Source organism: Montipora foliosa, chromosome 2, assembly GCF_036669935.1.
Source record: "Montipora foliosa isolate CH-2021 chromosome 2, ASM3666993v2, whole genome shotgun sequence".
In the NCBI taxonomy this organism is placed as follows: domain Eukaryota; kingdom Metazoa; phylum Cnidaria; class Anthozoa; order Scleractinia; family Acroporidae; genus Montipora; species Montipora foliosa.
This window is the reverse complement of record NC_090870.1, coordinates 63,450,431-63,470,430: the sequence shown is the minus strand read 5'-3', so window position 1 is coordinate 63,470,430 and position 20,000 is coordinate 63,450,431. Positions and strand designations below refer to the sequence as shown.

General features: G+C 37.0%; 3 protein-coding genes and 1 long non-coding RNA gene across 5 annotated transcripts in view; 2 read left to right on the top strand and 2 right to left on the bottom strand.

Annotated features, from left to right (window-relative positions):
* LOC137985052 (glycoprotein 3-alpha-L-fucosyltransferase A-like) overlaps positions 1–20,000 on the top strand; it is a 54,514-nt gene that overhangs the window by 14,497 nt on the left and 20,017 nt on the right. The window lies entirely within an intron of this gene.
* On the bottom strand, positions 6,131–10,336 carry LOC137988084 (uncharacterized). Its single transcript, XM_068834150.1, has 5 exons — positions 10,263–10,336; positions 9,847–9,921; positions 9,274–9,354; positions 8,979–9,023; positions 6,131–8,787 (listed from the first exon to the last, which is right to left on the bottom strand). The coding sequence occupies exon 5, from the start codon at positions 8,633–8,635 to the stop codon at positions 6,131–6,133; it is 2,505 nt and encodes an 834-aa protein (XP_068690251.1). The 5' UTR covers positions 8,636–8,787; positions 8,979–9,023; positions 9,274–9,354; positions 9,847–9,921; positions 10,263–10,336.
* On the bottom strand, positions 11,329–13,366 carry LOC137985071 (uncharacterized). Its single transcript, XR_011119229.1, has 2 exons — positions 13,247–13,366; positions 11,329–12,918 (listed from the first exon to the last, which is right to left on the bottom strand). It is a non-coding gene; the product is annotated as an uncharacterized lncRNA (long non-coding RNA).
* LOC137985062 (uncharacterized) lies at positions 11,335–15,697 on the top strand. Its single transcript, XM_068832513.1, has 3 exons — positions 11,335–12,450; positions 12,626–12,849; positions 14,205–15,697. Exons 1-3 carry the CDS (start codon positions 12,417–12,419, stop codon positions 14,595–14,597), a joined length of 651 nt encoding a protein of 216 aa, XP_068688614.1. The 5' UTR covers positions 11,335–12,416; the 3' UTR covers positions 14,598–15,697.

The window sequence follows — 20,000 nt, the reverse complement described above, 5'->3', positions numbered from 1 at the left end:
CATTAACATGCTTTTTTCACTTCAAAGCAAATCGTTTGTCTCGACGGGATCTTACAGGTTTGTCAACATCAGATTAGCACGAACGAAGTATGACAAGTTACAAAAATTACAGGGAACGAGTTGCAATATCTAGAATTAAGTTACACAGCAAATTTACAGAGAAAATGACGATTTGTGGCTATTACACAACAGAGTTAAACAATATTCAAAAGAAGGAAAAGACGAGCATAAGCGCCGCCTTTTCCATAAATTTATCTCGGACACATGTTCCAGGTAGAACAAGGCAATAATTACAATTACAGGTGTTATTTTAATTACTTAGGGATATTAGAATAGGGCGTGTTTACACGGCAGAGCAAAAATGGCACGGGTCCGATAAAAAGTGGAACGGTTCCAATCAATTTTGTAAAGAAACAGTGAAACTTTATCCGTTCCGCTACGGGACAATAGGCGCCTTTGGCCCCTTTGCTCTTCGGTCAACAGTCGGTGGAACGGTTCCAATAATTTTTGTAAGAAACAGTGAACTTTTATCGTTCCGCTACGGGACCATGCGTCTATTGCCCCGTAGCGGAACGGATAAAAGTTCACTGTTTCTTTACAAAAATTATTGGAACCGTTCCACCAACTGTCGACCGAAGACAGACGGACGACTATCGTCCGATCATCGACCGATACATCGGTCGACTACCTACAGTTAATATGATCCTTTAATTCGCAGCCTGCACACAGGCTCTCCGTGCGTCGAATGGCGCGCGGTCAACAGCTGGGGAACTGGAGCTCCAATTCCCCAGCTGTTGACCGTGCGCCATTCATCGACCGCCTATTTTCCGACTGTTGATCGACTGTCGACCGTCGAGGCTTGATCAGACTAAACACCTTTTGTAGCAAAGTAAGCTCAACTATCAGTATTGTGCTACTTACTGCAGGCAATGAACCAATTTAGGGATGGAAAAAGCCACAGAAATCCTTATCAAAATATTTTACTCGGGAAAATACACAGGAATTCAATCTAATGAATCATAGGTGATGATTTATATGATGATGCAATCGTCCCATATGAATCATCATCATGGTGTAAACATGACACAGAGTATCATTACACAATCATAGTCATCATGCAAATTGATCACATACAATCATCAGTGGAATCACAACCCTGATGTTGTGTGTGTATGTTGGACTATTTATAGAATCATAATATGATGCAAACTGTATACGCTGATCATAACCACATCATCACAACGATGTGTTGCGTGACATTTCATCATGTTTGGAATCATAGCCATGATGTGGTTTGTGTTAATGACACCATTTTTGGAATCATAACCATGGTGAAATGTGTGTTGGAAACATCCTCACTGGAATCATAAATATGATGTAATATGTGTATGGAATCATAACTGTGATGTGTTGTGTGCAGCAAAAATCATTATTGAAATCATAAATATGATGTGCTGTGTGTAGCAAACATCTTTATTGGAATCGCAACTATGATGCAGTGAATGGGATAACTGCTTTTTTTCTGTGGGAATGCATCCCAGGATGTTTTAGAGAGACCGGCTATTTAAAAAACCAACTTGTTAAAGACAGGTGGATTGCAAGTACATGAAAAAATTTGTAATTTATTTATCAATTAATTTTTTTGACATTGTTACATGCAAACCGGGGGCATAATTTTGTTACTGCATATCGTTTTTTTCTGAAGGCATTTCTGGAAATTGAACAAGGTCAATTCCTTAAGTACATCATAAAGTAAAATATTTCTTACAATACAGGAATCCAGTACTCTAGTGTTGGATCTGCCACTAGCAGCCATTAGCAACCACTACCAATAGCTATACCGAACATTGCTACTAAGAATACTAAAGCTGCTAAACATGTTAGACCTTCACACCAAGAACAATGTTCCCTTAACTTCCAAAAAATGGGCCTATAATTGCACTAGAAGGCTGTTTACATGTACTTTGCTAATGCAATATTTGATCAACTCTTGAGGAGTACTTAACCATATCACAAATGCCATACAAACTTATTAGGCACTGCATGGTGTCTTGCCTTAGGGCAGAGAAAGTTTGCTCTGCTTTTTCCTTTATTCATCACAAAAGGTACCGGTAACACTGAAATTGATTTGACTTAAACTGATGAAAGCAAATGAAATAACGAGATGTTGTCACGTTTTAGTGCAACCAAATCTGCAGAACAAAACTTGGTGTCAAGTAATAATGATTTTTTGTACGTCAGTGACCAAGCTATATTCTTACTATGATGAATATGTACCTCACTATTATAAACACAGTCCCTTAATTCATATGATTTAGTCATTCTTAAAAGCCCTGCTTTAAACACACGTACAACTTCCTCCCTTGCTCTATGTAAAGAATTCTAAAGTATTCTCGGTTTTCACATGATGTCATGGACGTCATGTTGGAGCCCTTAAACAAAGAAACGGCGGCCATGTTGGAGCCCCGACCAAATCCTCCGGGAATTTAACTCTATTATTATGCAAAGGTTTTCTTTTGTTTCGTCGAAAAACATGGCTGTTGATCACGTGAGTGAAAACCAACAATAGTGGAATCCCACATTGAGCACTAAATTAAGTGACATATTGTTTTAGAAAGTTGAAAGCACCAAGATGTAATAGGTATATTTCAAGTCCGTAATGCAACCTGCTATTCCTAAAGACCAATTTAATGATTCAAACAAACATGCTACCATGTAGATTGTCCAACTCATAGTTGTAATGGACCTTTGAAAAATATTAATAATATTATTCAAAGGTCTTGTTCTCCAATGTAGCTTTCATACAATTAATCTTAATTTTCTACTTTTAATTCACAGTTTGCAAATTCTCGGTTTTCACATGATGTCACGACCGCCATGTTGGTGCCCCTAAACAAAGAAAAGGCGGCCATGTTGGTTCCCCAACCAAATCCTCCGGGAATTTAACTCTATTATTATGCAAACGCTTCCTTTTGTTTTCGTTGAAAAACATGGCTGTTGATCACGTGAGTGAAAACCAGCAATATGAAAAAAATATTCTTGTTATTTATCCTTGTTGATTTCTAATGAACAAGTAACACAATTTTCAAATGAATAGAAATTATACACTTCTGACCTCAATGCAAAGCAACTATCACTTAAGTGGTAATGTAATGTCAAACATTATTAGTATCACCCAACTAGTGGACTAATGCAAATCCTGCATTTGCAAATCCTGCACTTTGATTGGCTAAGCTACTAGAGGACTATTATTCATAGTCTTTGATTAGCGAAAAGCGTGACACTTTCTTTCGTTTTATTCCCAAATAAATGTGTCTTTAACTTGGATTTGCTAACTTTATTATTTTTATTGCCTTTCTGTCCAACTAGTTGGGTGATACTAAAACAATTAGACCCTTCGTCCTCAAGGGCCATGGGTCAATAGGTCATTCCTTGACCCGTAGCCCTCGCGGGATACGGCTCTAATTGTTAAGTAGTGCCGAGTGAAACATGATCTTACCCTTTTTTTGGAGTAAAACAGATACAGCAGCTGCTGTTTTAAAGTTTACCAATAATACTAATAGTGATAATAATGTTAATAATAATAATAATAATAATAATAATAATGTTTTTCTTATTATTATTATCATCATCATCATCATTATTTATCATCATCATCATCATCATCATTATCATCATATGCCACGTAGCCAACTTAAGGCAAAGTCTGTGTCAATCTGATAGTACCCAGACAACAATTAATAATGCAAGTATTGGCCACACAATGGTCATTGCAATTTGGAACATTTAAACAGGCATTATATACCTAAACACTCTTAGCAATTCACCTAAAGGCCATCCAATTCCGCATGAAAGATCGGACCAATCACATTGCTAAGTCATGTACAGTAACTGTTATATAATGCTTGAAAATTCAATAAAATCTTTCCCAACATGAATGCTCACCTTAAAAATTCAAAACAAGTCCAAAACATAATTGATAGGTGACAAGAAAAATTTCTTTCATAATTTACCGGTATATGTGACAACATACTGTGGATGAATCCTGCATATATGTAACTTAATTGAAATACAAGAGTGCATACATTTGGATTTTATGAATGACTGAAATAAAATTGTGCTCAAGCACAGCATATGAAATGTAGTCATGAAAATTCACAAAAGAACCTAATTGACCTAAGAAAAATAAATACTTAGTAAAATGATACTAGAAGTTTAGAACTTTACTTGCATGTACAGTAGTACTTAATTCCTTTGAACAAAGTAACCACACTACCAGGGTATCACCTTGATTACCTCAACCACTTCACTGACAAGGCAATATACTGTCAAACATTCAAGAGATTATATTATGCACTGAAAATAATCACAGGAAAGACAACCAAATGCACTTCAAAGGTGAAGCATAATATCAGGAGTCAAGGAACGCCACACTCTATTGGGTATGACAGTTCTTAATAAACAAGAAAAACAATGCAAGAATTTAAGTGAATCACAATGTACGTGTTGTACACATGTTAAATGATATGTTTACAATTCATCTGCCTTATGATATCCCATAGTAAGCAATACATGTATGCCATTTCATCACTTGTCATTACTTCAAAATATGTACATGTACTCAATAACCCCCTCCCCCCCCCCAAAAAAAAAAACAACACTTGAATTTGTATTTTATACATCAACCAATCTCATCACAAAATGTAGCTTCAAACAATGAAGCAAAATGCTGGTACTTTAATAACCATAGAAACAGTGTAAGCACCCTTGAAGTGGGTCTTCCTTGTACTTTAAGTGGAGAATATCCCCCCTTTAACAACGACATTACAGTCAAACTCTGCTGTTTTGTACTGTATTCATTTATAGTCCCCACTGTTATGAAGTTGGGCCAAATTATTTTCGATAAATTTGCATTTTCAACCATTATTATCCACTATTTCCAGTTCCCTGCAATTCTGAACCCTTTGACTTCAACAAAGCATGGTTTCACTATATTTTCATACATGTAACTAATAACCCTACAGCACAAGTGATAATCACTAATGTCAGCTAACAAATAGAGGCAAACAAATATTCAACAAAGATTTTATACATATTGCAAAATGCAATGTTTATTTTAAAAAAAGGGCATCAATAGTTTAAATTCCAAACAACAACTGACTGGACTGAAAACAGCCCTTTTAAATTATCTCATCTCTCTAGCTGTTCATACCCAAAGAAAGTATTACATAAATCGCCTACCTTGAGGCAACTGATAAGGCTCAAGTTGCTCATACGAGGGGAACAAATTCCGAATCGCTGTCCATAACCAAATATTATAAAATAGCTTAACCTTTGATGGCATTCAAAGTACTATGAATGGACTGAGTTTGGAAGCCAATCCAAATAACACAATTCTGGAATTCAAATGCAGTCATTATGCTTACTATCAAAATTGTCATATTGCTTCCTAAATTTCTATCCTTCATGTAACCTGCAGGAAAAGTGATAGTTCATTTGCATTTTGCCTTAATTGTCAATCTTCTGGTGAAAAGTAGCTTTATGGGATGCACACTGGACAAATATACATATTAATTTGCCCCCTGAGCATCCCATGTCTTTCAAAACAATAGAACTCCAAATGGTTCCCACATCTGCAAAAAGGACCATTGTAAAAATAGGATTTTTTGACCTAAAATTCCTGCTGAATTTCCTTTCATGTAGCCCTCATTATATTATGTAGTGTACCTTCCTGTATTAAAGAAGATGATTTCTGTATTTTGGCCATGATATTGTAGATCCCACTCAAGGGAACATAATGTTGTGACACAAACCCCTTACAACAAATGGCTGTTATAAATTATTTTCTTGTATTTTGTTACTAGAGGGTGATGTCCATTTAAGATTTGTTAGAATATTGTGTAGCTGATTCTGATCAACTGGCAGCATCACAGTCTCTCATAATTGACTATGAAATGTCTCAAATCCATTTTACCAAGTATATTGATCCATGAAAACATAAGATAGTCCTGAGGATTTGTTGTAAGTATGATGGCATAGCTGGGGATGGGTGATGACAAACAGAGCCAAAAATAAATGAAATTAAATTAAATTAACCGTAAGAAAAAAATAATACAATACAGAAATATGATTACTTACTTAAGTTTGCCACAAGGAAATAGTTTTTCCTTACCTCTGTCAGAACCACCCTGCGAATCAGACGTCTGACATTGAGAATGTTATCCCCTTTGTACAGCATACCACTCAGTGCATGAAGACCAGATGACTTGTCAATACCATGGCTACGGTTAGCAAATCGACACCAATCCACAAATGCCAAACTGTGCTCCTTTCGTTGGACATTACCATTGCCGGAAACATGCACTCTTGCCTGAAAGAAAAAGTTGACACTTGCGAAGTATGGCATAGTTGTTTCTACTCCTTGATGATTCCTGTCTACACAGTATGAGAGGATGGTACTACCTCGGTCCGTTCTATTGAGTTTCGATGAAAAGGTGGTCCCATTGACATTGCATCTGGCATAGATGTCAATGCGTGGCTCAACCAAGACGAAGTCATCCCCGTACAATCTCCTGAAGTAAGTTTTGAGCTCCAACAGAAAAGAAATTTGAATGCGCTGGTTGACTCTCTTGGGAGGGAGCAAAGCAACAGGCCAGCCAGTGGAAGAAAATTCCTCCTTTTCAACAAAAGAAAATGGATCACCTGCTACAGCCTCCAAGGTATAGATGGCCTTCATTTTGCCAGTAAAAAAATCTTCTGCTTCTCTTCCAAAATGTGCTGTTTGAAGGGACTCGGACACACATGAGTCAGATGAGGGAGTTTCCAGAAGAGGTTGTATGACTGGTGGAACATGTTCACTAATAGAGCCAGGGAGTACAGGCATTGGCGAGTGGGAAGCGCAAAGATGGAGAAAATAGTGGTTGAAAATCTGCTCTTCCACTGACTTTCCACTAGTCAAGGTGTCACCTAGCTCACCAATTCTTCTTTCATATGGGAAGCACCACCAAGCAGTTGGAGGACCCCAATTCTTAATTTGGTCAGGTAGGTGAAGAACCATATGATAGTTGATGCTGACAGAATACTCACCAAAGATTTTACTGTAGAGTTCATGGTGACTTTTCAGCAGTGTTTCCAATCGGCTGATGTCATTTTCATTTATGTAATTGTGAAGAACAATTTCACATGCCTCTGCCAGAGTTCGCACCAGTTTGTATGCTTCCTCACTTACCTCTTTCCACAGACAGACTCTTGCAAAAGTTACGATGAAATTCTTCCACTGCTGGGCAGTTATTCCTCTTCCAGACATTTTCTGAAGCATGGTACGAGGAAGCCGCCCTACATCATATGGGAGTAGCATGGAATTCAGCCTCTGGTGGAAGGTTTCACGTCCATTGGCATCAATAAATCTGTTATCCTCAACTATGATAGCATTTCCTACGTCCTCAACAAGACCAAGAAAGAAATTATGCATTGGGTCAATAAGGAAATTATCAACAGTGTTAAAATATGGGAGACGTGAAAGCTCACTATATCTAACTCCACTTGCCTTTGCAATTGCATCTGAAGCGTGCCGACTAGAGGCCTTTTGGTAGCGTTTCATTGCCTCCCGCACTTCCCGGTCCTTCCTTGTCTCTGGCATGCTTGTTGTAAAGAAAGACATCCTTCCAGAGGCACCAACTGTGCCAGGCTCTCGCTTCGCAATCATGTGACACTTGTCACAGGGTCTGTTTGCCTTGTAACTCAGGAATTGAGAAATCTTTCTTGATGCAGGAATATCTCCCAGCACAGGCAAGAGTACAGCACGTGTGATGGCCTCTTGAGGTCTGTTAGCGATACCTAGTCCAGGTATTTTGATTCCCTCATACAACAATAGTAGATCATCGACAATTGGTTTTAGAAAACTATTGATGTGACGTTGCGCTTCCTCTGGCCCTGGAATAATACCAATCAACATGGACCACTTCTTCTGATAACGCACAGATCTTGGTAAATTAAGGACTGTCATACACAAAACACCACTGGAGTGAACTGCCCGAGTGAAGGGGTTAAAGAAATCAAGATAAAGTAACAGAGCCAAGTTATTCTTATCTTCTAAAAGAGGTACTTTGTTGTCCCTAGGATCTTTCAAAAACATTCTCATAACCTTTCCATCCCACAAGTCTCGCAGGGAGCCATCACCTGACGGTTCGGGTCTCTGCTGAATGAGACTTACAAATTCCTTGTTTCTTAAAAATAAAGTAATCCACTTAGAGGGTGATAAATAAGGAAATTTCTTAAATGGTACCCACTTCTTTCTGCCAAAAGACAGATTCTGACAGTATGAGAGCTCAGCTTTGCACGTTTTCCCAAAAAGCTTATTGTTACAAGTAGCCGAGATCTTATCCCCATTACGTCCATTTTTAACAATATCTGATAGTTTATAAATACAGTTACACTTCACATTTGGGCAGACTGCCATTATTTCACATTGGTTGAATATTTTTAATTTAGTTACACAAAATAAATCATTTAGTGTCTTGGGGAAAACTAAGTGAAGGGGGTGCTTAATTATACTAAGAATAAAATTAATAATTGCAATTATCAAAGAAAACAGACTATTTGAACAATTATAATTTAACTTTAACTTAATAAGCATGTGGCAGATCCAGCTAGAAAGAATCAAATTAAAGCTGTCTGGCTCTGCTGTTTCACATTCTTCTGGAATAACCGATGCTTCATTGTGCTCTTGCAAGTCCTCTTTTGCTTCAGGCTCATCCAGCAAGAGTTCATCTTCATTTCCTGAACACTCTGTGAATATTAAAAAGGCAACAGTTACACATTTTTAATCCTATCATATCCACACGAAGAATATCTCCAATAATAAATAAACCTGTACCATGCTGCAACGATAACGGCATGATCCAATTTGCACCAATAATATCTTTCATTCAATTTCATTTATTATGTGAGGAAATATATGACATTAGATGACTTCTCACCATACTCATTGTCTGCACCACTGAGGTCATCAATGTCAACTTTGTCTGAAAAACAAACAGTGAAATGGAGACTAGATTTAACTAGCGGATTAGCCAATCAGAACATGTTCTTCGTTGAAGCCATGTTAAAACTTTAACAAGGAATTTTGAAAGAACCACCTTCCAAAAAACCTGGCACAGCAAGGTGCCAGTAATTATCATCACAGTATTAAACATCTCACACAAAATGACAGGGGTCACAGGGTTTCAACCGTGGTCATGGTCATAACATGGTTTGAAAAACTCCTTTCACTACCTTTCAAAACAACTTGTCCTTGGAAGTCATCATCCGAGCTTTCATCAGTACTTCCATGTAATTTAAGACAGTCTTCGTTGCCTAATTAAGGTAAATGCAAGTGAATTCAATGCAAAATATAAAGTTACAAAAGTTGAAACCAGAAAAATGTGGAAATTAGATTAATTGTCATATTCTTTCCCCGAGAAAATATCAGTGATGTAGCAGCCGATCCAAAGATTACTTGCCATTGTTTGCAACCCTCACCCCAAACAATAGCTAAAACAATAGAAAGAATGACATGTCATTCTTTCGTGCAAGGGTTGCAAACCAATGGCGAGTAATCTTTGGATCAGCTGCTACACTACTGGGGTGAAAATATAGCTTTGCAGTATAATTATATGTAGAGCCAACCCATGTTGATAAAGATGGCGTAGATCACACTAGCATGTAATTGTATTTAGTTATCACTAAAGACGTTCAATTTATTCTCATCAGTAAAATATCGCAGTTAACTTGTATATAATAATGTAACCTAACTCCAGTTTCAGTCCATATCAATGCAAGATTATTAATGGAGCATTTTAAACATACCACTTGCAGCACCTTCGTCAATGAAAACACTTTCATCTGAACTGCCACTAGAATTCTCAGAGGAAAGAAAGTGACCTATAAAATTAACAGAAGAACAACATGTACTGCTGAAACAATATAACTCACCGTCCGTAATACTTCCCACCCATAGAAATTACATGTATTGTATGTTTGTTACAAATACAAAGACATCTAAATAAAAATAATTTTCATCTATAATAGACTATCATTTCAAGTTTAATCAATTATTGCCATCTGTGATTCTCAACCCAACGCCCCTCAATCACTTAACAAACGAAGTTACGGTGGGCATGACAGCTTGGGATAAATACAAATGTGGGAGATATCTGATCATATACAAGTGACAAAAACCGCTGATTATAGACCAACCAATCATAAAAACTGTCAGCCCATACCTTCATGGACTATGTTACCGCAAGTTAATGAGGTATTGTCATGACTTGACTCAACAGCAGCTTGATTTACTGAAGTGAATAGAGACGTCAAATAAGTCAATACATATTAGCTCAAAAAATACAATGTATTACATGTATATGAAACGTTCCCTCCGTCATGGGTCAAATATTTGCCCGTGCGGCCCGACCAAAATGAACTATTTCCACTGATTATAAAAGTTTTTTATTGTCAGACGAGCAAAATACATTTTTGCACTGGCCTTTCATTTGAGAGTGCGAAAATTCACCACAATTTTTTAAGAAACAAAAATAATGATGCACTATACTGCAAATCGCATAAACTCAGAAATATAAAATGAATGACCGCACATGTATGTATTGTATTTGAAGGTTTATCGCAATATAGGGTATAATTTAAACAATATAAGTTAAGCTAGTTCCATTAGAATCTATTTTTCTTTCGCCAACTGAATTTAACAGACAGAGAAAACGAAGAAAATCAAGACATACCTTTCTCGTATAAACAGTATAAAGTACGATGTCGTTTCACCGTGTTGCACGCACGTAGTCTTCCACTGCAGTCGGGACAGAAACATTTTCTTTTCGACATACTATTAAATGAAACCCCCACTTTGTAACATAAACAGAATTTGAATGGTTTCCTTTCTCACAAGAAACCCGTGTTTAATTTTAAAGTCGACGTAAACAATATTTTTGGCCGCAACAAAAATCCAAGTCAAACAAGACGGCGGCAGATATATGTCTGAACATTAATCTCAACATCCCTTAGCGAATGAATGTACAGCACGATAGCGAGGAAGCCAATCAGCGACTAACAGTTCCAGTAGGGCGCGAAAAAAAGCGACAGCCGCGTTAGCCGCCGTCTGTTTTTTACGTCTTTCTTTCGCATTTTAACTGCTAAGGTTTACTTTGGAAACATTTTAAATAAGGAAACATTTTAAATGGAGACAAGCTTTGTTAGCGGACAAAACAGCAAAGTCCCTTTTGCAAGGCTTAATTGCTGAGACAGTGAGCCCAAAGGTAAGATAAAATTAACACACTTCAGTCGCCTTTGTCGCTGTTTAATTGACGTTTAGGTTACATTTTTGTAATTGCCTGTAAATGGCTTCTCAGACCAAGTTTTTTCTTTCCTCAGGATGTACCACCGTCTGAAGTCATTCCCCTGGTGAGCCAATATTCTTAACTTGTACAAGTAACAAACTACGACAGAAAAAAAGGACATTTTTTGGGAACTATTGTCTTTTACATTCAATACAATCCACAAAGAAGCAGCGGCCTCTTAAAGTTTTACAACTAACAAATCCTCCGAGTCCTATTTCAACTTTAAAAATTAGTACAATAAAATGGAGAAAAACCCTAGTCGTAGAGAAAAATGTATTGTTATTAAACCCTAAGACTGATGCCGTAAATGTTTCGAGCCTGCTTAGACGAAAGTTTAGAAGTGCAATACATGTATGTGAAACGAGCAAAAAAGAAAAAAAAGTTCACCAAGTGTTAAGCCTTGAAAATCTCTCGTTTTGAATGAACATTCTCGTCTAGCACCCAAAACACGCCTGAAAACATTTTCGAGCTTAAATTTGGCAATCGTTAGAAAGAAAATTGCTTAGCTGTCGCGTAAGCTTTTAAGTTCAAGCCTTGTGTCAAATCATCCACCTTGTCTTGCCCGTTCTATACACCCTGAAGTGCGTCACCTTTATTTGTCAAACTGGTATATCATCAGTAAAAACGTATCAATTGCTTTTGTATTAAATAGGAACAAATTTCGTAAAACAAAACACGGTAAAAAACGAACGATAAAATCCGGTTTTTCGGAGTAGTCATGACTCCATTATCAAGGAACAGCAACAAATCCTCCAAATTACAGCATTTAAAGCATCTTTTGGCGCAAAGAATTAACGTGCTAGGGTCCGAAGATTATAAAAATACTTTCGCACGTACCGTGAATGGAGTTTGATTGCATGTCTAGATTTGGCTTCAGGGCTCTTATAAAAGCATCAGTCGCACGCTAAACAGTCAATGGTACCAAACACAGAGAAAACTGTATTGTGTTAATAGGTAACGAAAAGAAAGCTTGAAGCTTACCACTGAATTGCTTGACACATTCATCTCTAGGAATATGTAAAAGATGCCTGGATGGAGTTTAATGATCAGCTTGATCCAGGAAATGGTAGGAATTTACTTAATATTAGTTCAAATCATGCACTGCAACGTTGTTTAACTGAACTCAGTAGCTTATAGCATGTCCTTATTAATTGATTGTTCAACCTTTTTCAAATGTATATCCGTAATCGTTTAACGAGCACCTGTAATACAGGTTCATGGAACGTTTTTTTGTCTCCTAGTGCCATGGAGTGAAGTGCCAGATCATCTTGTCGAGGAGATGGTCAAATACCTGAAGGCTATGTTTAGAGGAAACCAGGATCCAGCAAAAGAACCATCCACCCATCTGGTAAAGCAACGCATAAAACGATATTATCGGGCGCAAAGACAACAGAAAATAACAGCTTCTTCGCCTACGAGACGTCGACGAAGACGATTCCAAAATCGGAAAAATCGGCTCACGATGGTAAGATATTTAAAAGTGAGGCTCGCTGTTAGTGGTACAATTGAAGTTACTCACACACAATGAACGATTCTGAAATTAAAAAAAAATAAGATACTTTTTAAGACTTAAGAGCGACCTATTATTGATCTGTGTAAAGTTTCACCTTTTTGATTGTTAGAGTTTTAGCATCGCGGTTACCACACGGTCAACGTCAAACGTAAGGCTGTATTTTTAGCCAAAAAACGGAAAACCTGTTTTATTTAAGCACCTTTTCTTGTCTGTTGACTCGTATATCGAGTCATTTCTCAAAGGAGGGAGACAAGCTGAAATCATGACGTGAATCTCACACTTTTATCAATTATGACTCAGTAATCTGATTCCCGTTTGGCGTTTCAGCGATGCTAATTTCATTACTCACCTGTAGCATGTTGCGGTGTGTTGATTCAGCGTTAGTTTGCTAAGCTTTTCTTTGAGACTCTCGGCCACTAAGAAACAAACCAACTACACTTTACACCATAGTAAGAAAAGCTTCTTTCCCTCTTAAACGTTGCCGAATTGAGTTCCTTTTTAACTACCGATGGCATCTTCCTCCCGCGTGAAAAGATGGTGACGCAAGCCTGATGATAATTGGCCGATATTTTCTCACCGTTGAAATCGTCACCAGTACCCTTGCTCGTGTGTTGCGTGTTCGTTTATTTGTCAAACGCGTGGAATCGGTGTTTATCTTTGGCCTGAACAATCTGGTGTCACATCATCAACACGAATTTCAGTTCAAGGACTCTCATGCGCCCGAATTTCAGAAAATGGTATAAATTGCGTTCTGCTTTGTAATAGACGAAATAATTTGTCGGTGCAAAATACAGATAAGAGCTGACAACTTTTCGGTCTGATCTCTCGGCAGGAATTAAGGAATTACTAAAGCGGCGGAACATTAATCTGAATTTTGCGCCGAAAAAAATAAACTGTGTTCCTTTATTTCAAACGTCTTATTTGCATGCGGGTAAAGTGTATGGTTACAGTAATTGTTATCGGCATCGTTCGAAAGCGCGCATGAATACTGCTGTACTTTCCTTTGAGATATTAGCCTTTTCACGGTTTTAAGTGACACCATTATATTCCTGCATGCCATCTTCTGATAAATATAATCATCTCTTAATATGTTCCTTTGTACAATTTCAGGAAGTACATGGCGAAAGAGTTATTTTCTTTGTGGCACCCAATTTGTGGGATATAAAGTTAAATTGTTCTGTTTATGAGTTTATTTAAAAGTATTTACAGCAAGAAAATTAAACATTACCTAGCAATAAAATAGAACAATAAGAATCTTAATCTTCAAACGAGTCATATACATCATTTCTATATTATCATTTTCCCAGGAGAAACGTGACAAGGAGATGGACAAGGCAAACAGGCAGGGGGCACTGAATGGTTTGAGCACAGAAGAAATTTTTGAACGGCGAGAGAGGATCTCTCCTGTGAAAAGTAAGGCTGTGGCAGTGCCCCCTGACAGTGACGATGAGGACGCCAAAAGGGACCTCCTTTGCAGAAGGAAATTATTTTTGAAAAATGCAAGAAAGGTGGCAAGTGCCCGTCGAGCAAAAGCGAGGTTGCTGCTGGAAGCTGTTGAGAGGCCTGGTGGCAGTCACCTTCAGGTCAGAGATTTGCTGAAGCTGACTGAATCCAGCCAAGCTAATCCACAGATTCCAGTGGTGCCCTCCCCTCCAGACAAAGTGTTTGTCCCAGAATCACCACTTTCCAGCCAACATTAATCGTTTAACCCATCGACATCCAAACCGGCCGAAACCAGCCAGACTTAGTATTTTACTCTGTCTAACGCCAGAGCATTTTACTCTGTCTAACGCCAGACGATTTTACTCGTCAATGGGGAACCCCTGGGAGTCAATGGGTTAATAATGTCTTTGCCTTTGGTGTGACTGATTGAAAGTTTTTTTTTTGTCAACAAAGCTCATACATGTATCCATTGAAAGGAATCTTAGCATGAATTTCTATTTGATTCTTTTTCACTTGACTTGTGTGGTATACACTTGTCCATAAATACTGGTGGTTTTCCAAGTTTTGCAATATTCAAGGTCTTTCCTAGATCCAGAGATAATAAATTATTCAACATTTTATATTGTCAGTGATGACAGCACAAAATTTACTTGAACTTGGTGTGTCAGTTGTACAATCTATTGTCACGGGACTTACTTTTGTACACAGTTAAACTAGGTTCTAGCCACCAAAAAAAAAATTCCAACAAACAGAAACTGTGTAGTTTTTATGGTTTCTGTAAGTGGTCTGGGTACTTAAGTCACGCATTCCAACTGAGGAATTTGAATGTCTCTATAAGAAAAAATGTGGCATAGAGTATTAAGTACCATCCCTTTTCTTTTAAAAAATCATTTCTCATACATATAAGCATATTAATTTTTTGCTGCATTTGCAGTCTGAAAATTGCTTTGAATGTGTATGTTTGCAAAATTAAAAACTCCTTTGAAGTGCACCTTTTGGATTTCAATGAACAACATGTATGATCTTTCAGATTTTGATGAGTCTTTGGCATTATGACTTGAACCCTGACAGAGGTTTGCATAAGATTTCATTGAGTAGTACCTCAAAGAAAGTAGTTGAACCTTTATTACCCATATCTTAATAGTACTTCAGATCTCTTTGTTTAATAGACACCCATTCGAACAAATTGTCCATGGATTAGTCATTACCCAATGAAGTCATTTAGGAAGCTCCTTTCAAGATAAGAATTAACAAAGACATTTCCCTTTTTGAAATTAATTTCTTGTTCTCTCATTTTAGAGACACGCATTCAGCTTTTTTCACTAAAAATGATGACATCTCAATAATCATAATTGGTCCCACATGTCTCTAGGCTTGAAGAGACATCATCAAACAAAGGCATCTCTCTTCAATTGCTGGAGAGTCCCAGTTCAAACAAAATGTAAGCCTCTGAACCATGGCATCAATTTTTCTTACTCTTGTAGGGTAAGGTCAATTTTTTCTTAAAATCTCATTGAGCTCCAGTGAGGTAATGCAGCAACTTGAGACTCTGCCCTTTCTTGCTCACAAAGCTAGATGTTGTTTTCATAGTCGAAAGAAACATGACGAGGGCATGAAGGGTGTAATTTTGTGTCTCATAACATTACTCACTATAAAGAGTAACTTCAACTCTAAAATTTAAAAGACATTTTCATTAGCGCTTTCTAAACCGATCTATATATAGAGGATATTACATGGCCACGCGGGGATACGAATTTTATCTTCGAATGCTGCAAGTATCTCTCACGAGTGAGCGAAGCGAACGAGTGAGAGATACTTTCAGCACAAGCGGCCATGCAATGTTCTGTTTATTATACAGATATTGATGAAATGTCTAGATTTAAAACAACTTGTTTTATTCATTTTCAAAATGATGAAAAAGTGGTCACCAACCTCTAAAACATGCATGTTGTGTAACACGAAACAAGATATGAAAGTTATGAAAAACAAATCATGTCAAATTTTGCAATAAAAATGTTAATGTAGTAGAGAAAAATTATATTAAAGCACAAAAGTATCTTAAAATGAAGAGAAAGCTTGCATTTTATTGGGTAATCGTGTTGGTCACCATGACAACACCTGTATCCTCACATGTGAAAGATACAAATGATATGTTCACTGCGCACGGTGAAGATATGATTTTTTAGTAAAAGGAGAAATCCTGGTATTTCATCAATATCTATATAATAAATATATATACATAAGTGAGAACCAACCAAGATACTTGTACAAAGGCGATTATTACCGTTATTATTATTAGAAACAAAAGTCTGAAAAGATGACATCATCTACATTTCTGGCCTCAGTTGTTCAAAATCACTATCCAGTGGATAAACACTACTAAATCCAATAATATTCAGTTATCCAGTGGATAGTGCTATTCACTCTTTGAACAACTGGCACCTGTTGTCTAATAGGACAGAACTACATTGTATTCAAATTGCATGTACAATGTAGTGTATAATCTATCCTTAACGACGTTCACGCCCATTGCTTTTGCGCAAATTCACATGCCACGTCATGAATCGAGGGTGCGCGCTAAGTACTATAATGAACAATGATAGGGCAGATGGCCATTGCTATAGCTTTGCTTTGATTTAACCATCTTGGATGTTCGGTGACCCCTACTTTTCTTTTCAGGAACAGATTTTATTTACAATTACCTTCATATTGTCCAAAAATGAACAAAAAATTAATGTGGGAAGTTAAAAAAATTTCAAGATTTCTGTCCTCGGGACATGGAATCCTGCCATCTTGCAGCTGCAAGGCGCATGAAACTATGGTCGCTAAATGCAAACTTATTCTTTAAGGAACCTCAACAGTTAACTAAATTCACTTGATGGGTCCACTTAAACAAAGTTTGGTAGAAAACATTTCACTTCAAAGATGTAATTGCAATATTTTTGGGCTTACAGACACTGTGGCCTTATTCGCTAAAGAAGCCGGATTTTTTCAGATTTAGGGTGTTCTTCTGAGCATGTTCTCTCCAAAACAAAGTCGTTGACCCGCCCATTTTTTTTACATTTCTTACATCACTAACTCATCATCTTTCAATGGTAAAATTTTCAGAAAAAAATCAATGTTAGAAATTTTTCGTGTGAACGTCCTTAAGAGGTTTATTGTGGAATTTATGTGAATGGACAATGCATTCACAATAATTCCTGTCTCACTGAAATATATACACTTGATAGAGTTTAAACCTGTTTCCTTTCAGATCGTACATGTATGGCATTGCTTATTATTTTGGTGCTGTAACAACTTCATGTTCGGCTGTATTTCTGTTCATTTATTTGTTTGGAAGTAATCCCTCTTTCACCAGTGAAGAGTGGTGGCAGAAATTTGAAAGGCCAGTATCATCCCAGATGGGTGTATGTGAGAGAATTTTATGAAATAATTCCTATTTCATCTGAACTTTTTCTCTCTACACCCCCCCCCCCCCTAGAAAAAGTTTTTTGGTCAGCATTTCATAATTATTGTTTGTTTTAATCATCATTTTGAATGAAAATATGATGACTGCAAAGGCTTTGATGGGGATAATGGGCCTTTGAAAGTTTTATTCAGAACCATGTAACAAAGCAGTTTTGTTGCTGCAGCAGTAAGATAAATTATTGTGCTAGTGTACATGTAGTGTTTGATGATGAAATTATCTTTAGTTAGAGAACTCACATGACAAATATGTACATGTTGCATCATCACTAACTGAATAGTATTGATTAGAGCTGAAATTACCATAATTTTTAAATGTTTGTCATTGTATAGTTACACAAAATAAATATTCAGTGTTTGCCAGTAGAGCATTGTCATTATTGAATTCTTGCATTTTCTTTTGCTTGGGAGAATAGACTTTGTTTTAAGAATTATAGTGTCCATTGGTACTACACCACAAGCAAACCTCACTTATGCAGGACTGAATCGGTTTGTTTCAAGTTCGATTAGTGCTTATAATCTCTGGCTTAAAATACCAACGTTGCACTAGTACTTAACCTCGATTAAAGTGCTAATAGAGCTTCAAACCATTTGGCTCTTGAACCACAGCTATGATTCTTATCACAGTTAGACACCTATAAATCATGGTTACGATTTGCGACATGACTTCCGTTTCCCAGTTCACATCATAGCTATGACTCTTACCAATATAAATCACAGTTCTGATTCCAGACATGATTTCAAAAGACAAATTGAAATCATAGCTATGATTCTTACCACTTTAAATCATGGTTATGATTCCAGACATGATTTCAGAAGACCAATGAAATCATAACTATGATTCCTACCACTTTAAATCATGGTTATGATTCCAGACATGATTTCAGAAGACCAATGAAATCATAGCTATGATTCCTACCACTTTAAATCATGGTTATGATTCCAGACATGATCTTACTTTCCCAGTTGAAATCATAGTTATGATTATTATCATAATATATCATAATTATGATCCCAGATATGATTTCAAGAGACCTCTTAGGATCGTGGTGATGATTAAATGAACAGAAACAATCATAGTATGATGTCTTGGGTGCTGATCAAACCATAATATGATTCAAATAGGACAAATACATCATCACATGAATCATCGTCTATGATTCACTAGATTGAATTCCTGTGATAGACCCATAAATTTCCGACATTTTTCTTTGGACGACAATTTTTGTTGGTTTCATTAAAGTGGTACTACGACCAAAAAAAAATTTTGTTTTATCTTTGGATTTCAAAACTATGTTAACTAAACACTAACTCACCCAAGTTTTAAGTTCTGATTTTAAAAAGACACCTGTTTATTTTAGCTGGAATTTTCTTATTTATTGGTCCGCCATTACTAACTTTAAAATCTTGAGAGAGCTGGGTCGAGGAGAAAATGACGTCAAACTCTCACTAGTTTAAGAATGCAATGCGTGTGTACGCGGCCTAATTAATATGCAGCACGGGAGTTTCGGGCTTTCAGACTTTTCAACCCGTGTTTTGCATATATAATAAATTTCGTTTACACGCTGAAATTTTAAGCTAGCGAGTAAATGACGTCATTTTCTCTAGATCCAACCCTCTGAGGTCCAATCGGCCAGTTTTGAACCTGAGTAATGGCGGACCATGAAATCCAAAACTTACACTCAAAATAAACAGCCTTTGGATAAAACTCAAAGCTCAAAATTTTGCCAGTTAGGTGTTAAGCGAACACGCTTTCAAAATCTGAAGAAAAAAAGGAAATGATTTTTTGATCATAGTACCACTCCACTTTAAAGGTTTGGCAATGAGACTGCTTAGGTTTGCTTAGGACTAACCCTTGAAAAATAACAGTTGAACCAACCTTCCCTTAATTGTACGTTTTTTTGAGTGGGTCTTCATATTCTAGGTCTTCGTTTTTTCTGTCTTCGGTCTTCGTTTTCTGGGTCTTCGTTTTCGATACTGCCCATTGTATTGTTATGATTTTAGATAGGCATTACATTTCACAAACATTCTTTGAGCTCTGTCATCAGATACTCAATGAAGTACAAATAAATTGATGGCACAATTATGCGATGATCGCGATATCCATTTCTCCCATTTCGTTTCGTTAATTTCTAACAATGCAGTACTGTTTAGACACTGTCAGTTTGGCTTTTTCTAAAGCGGCTCCCTATTTG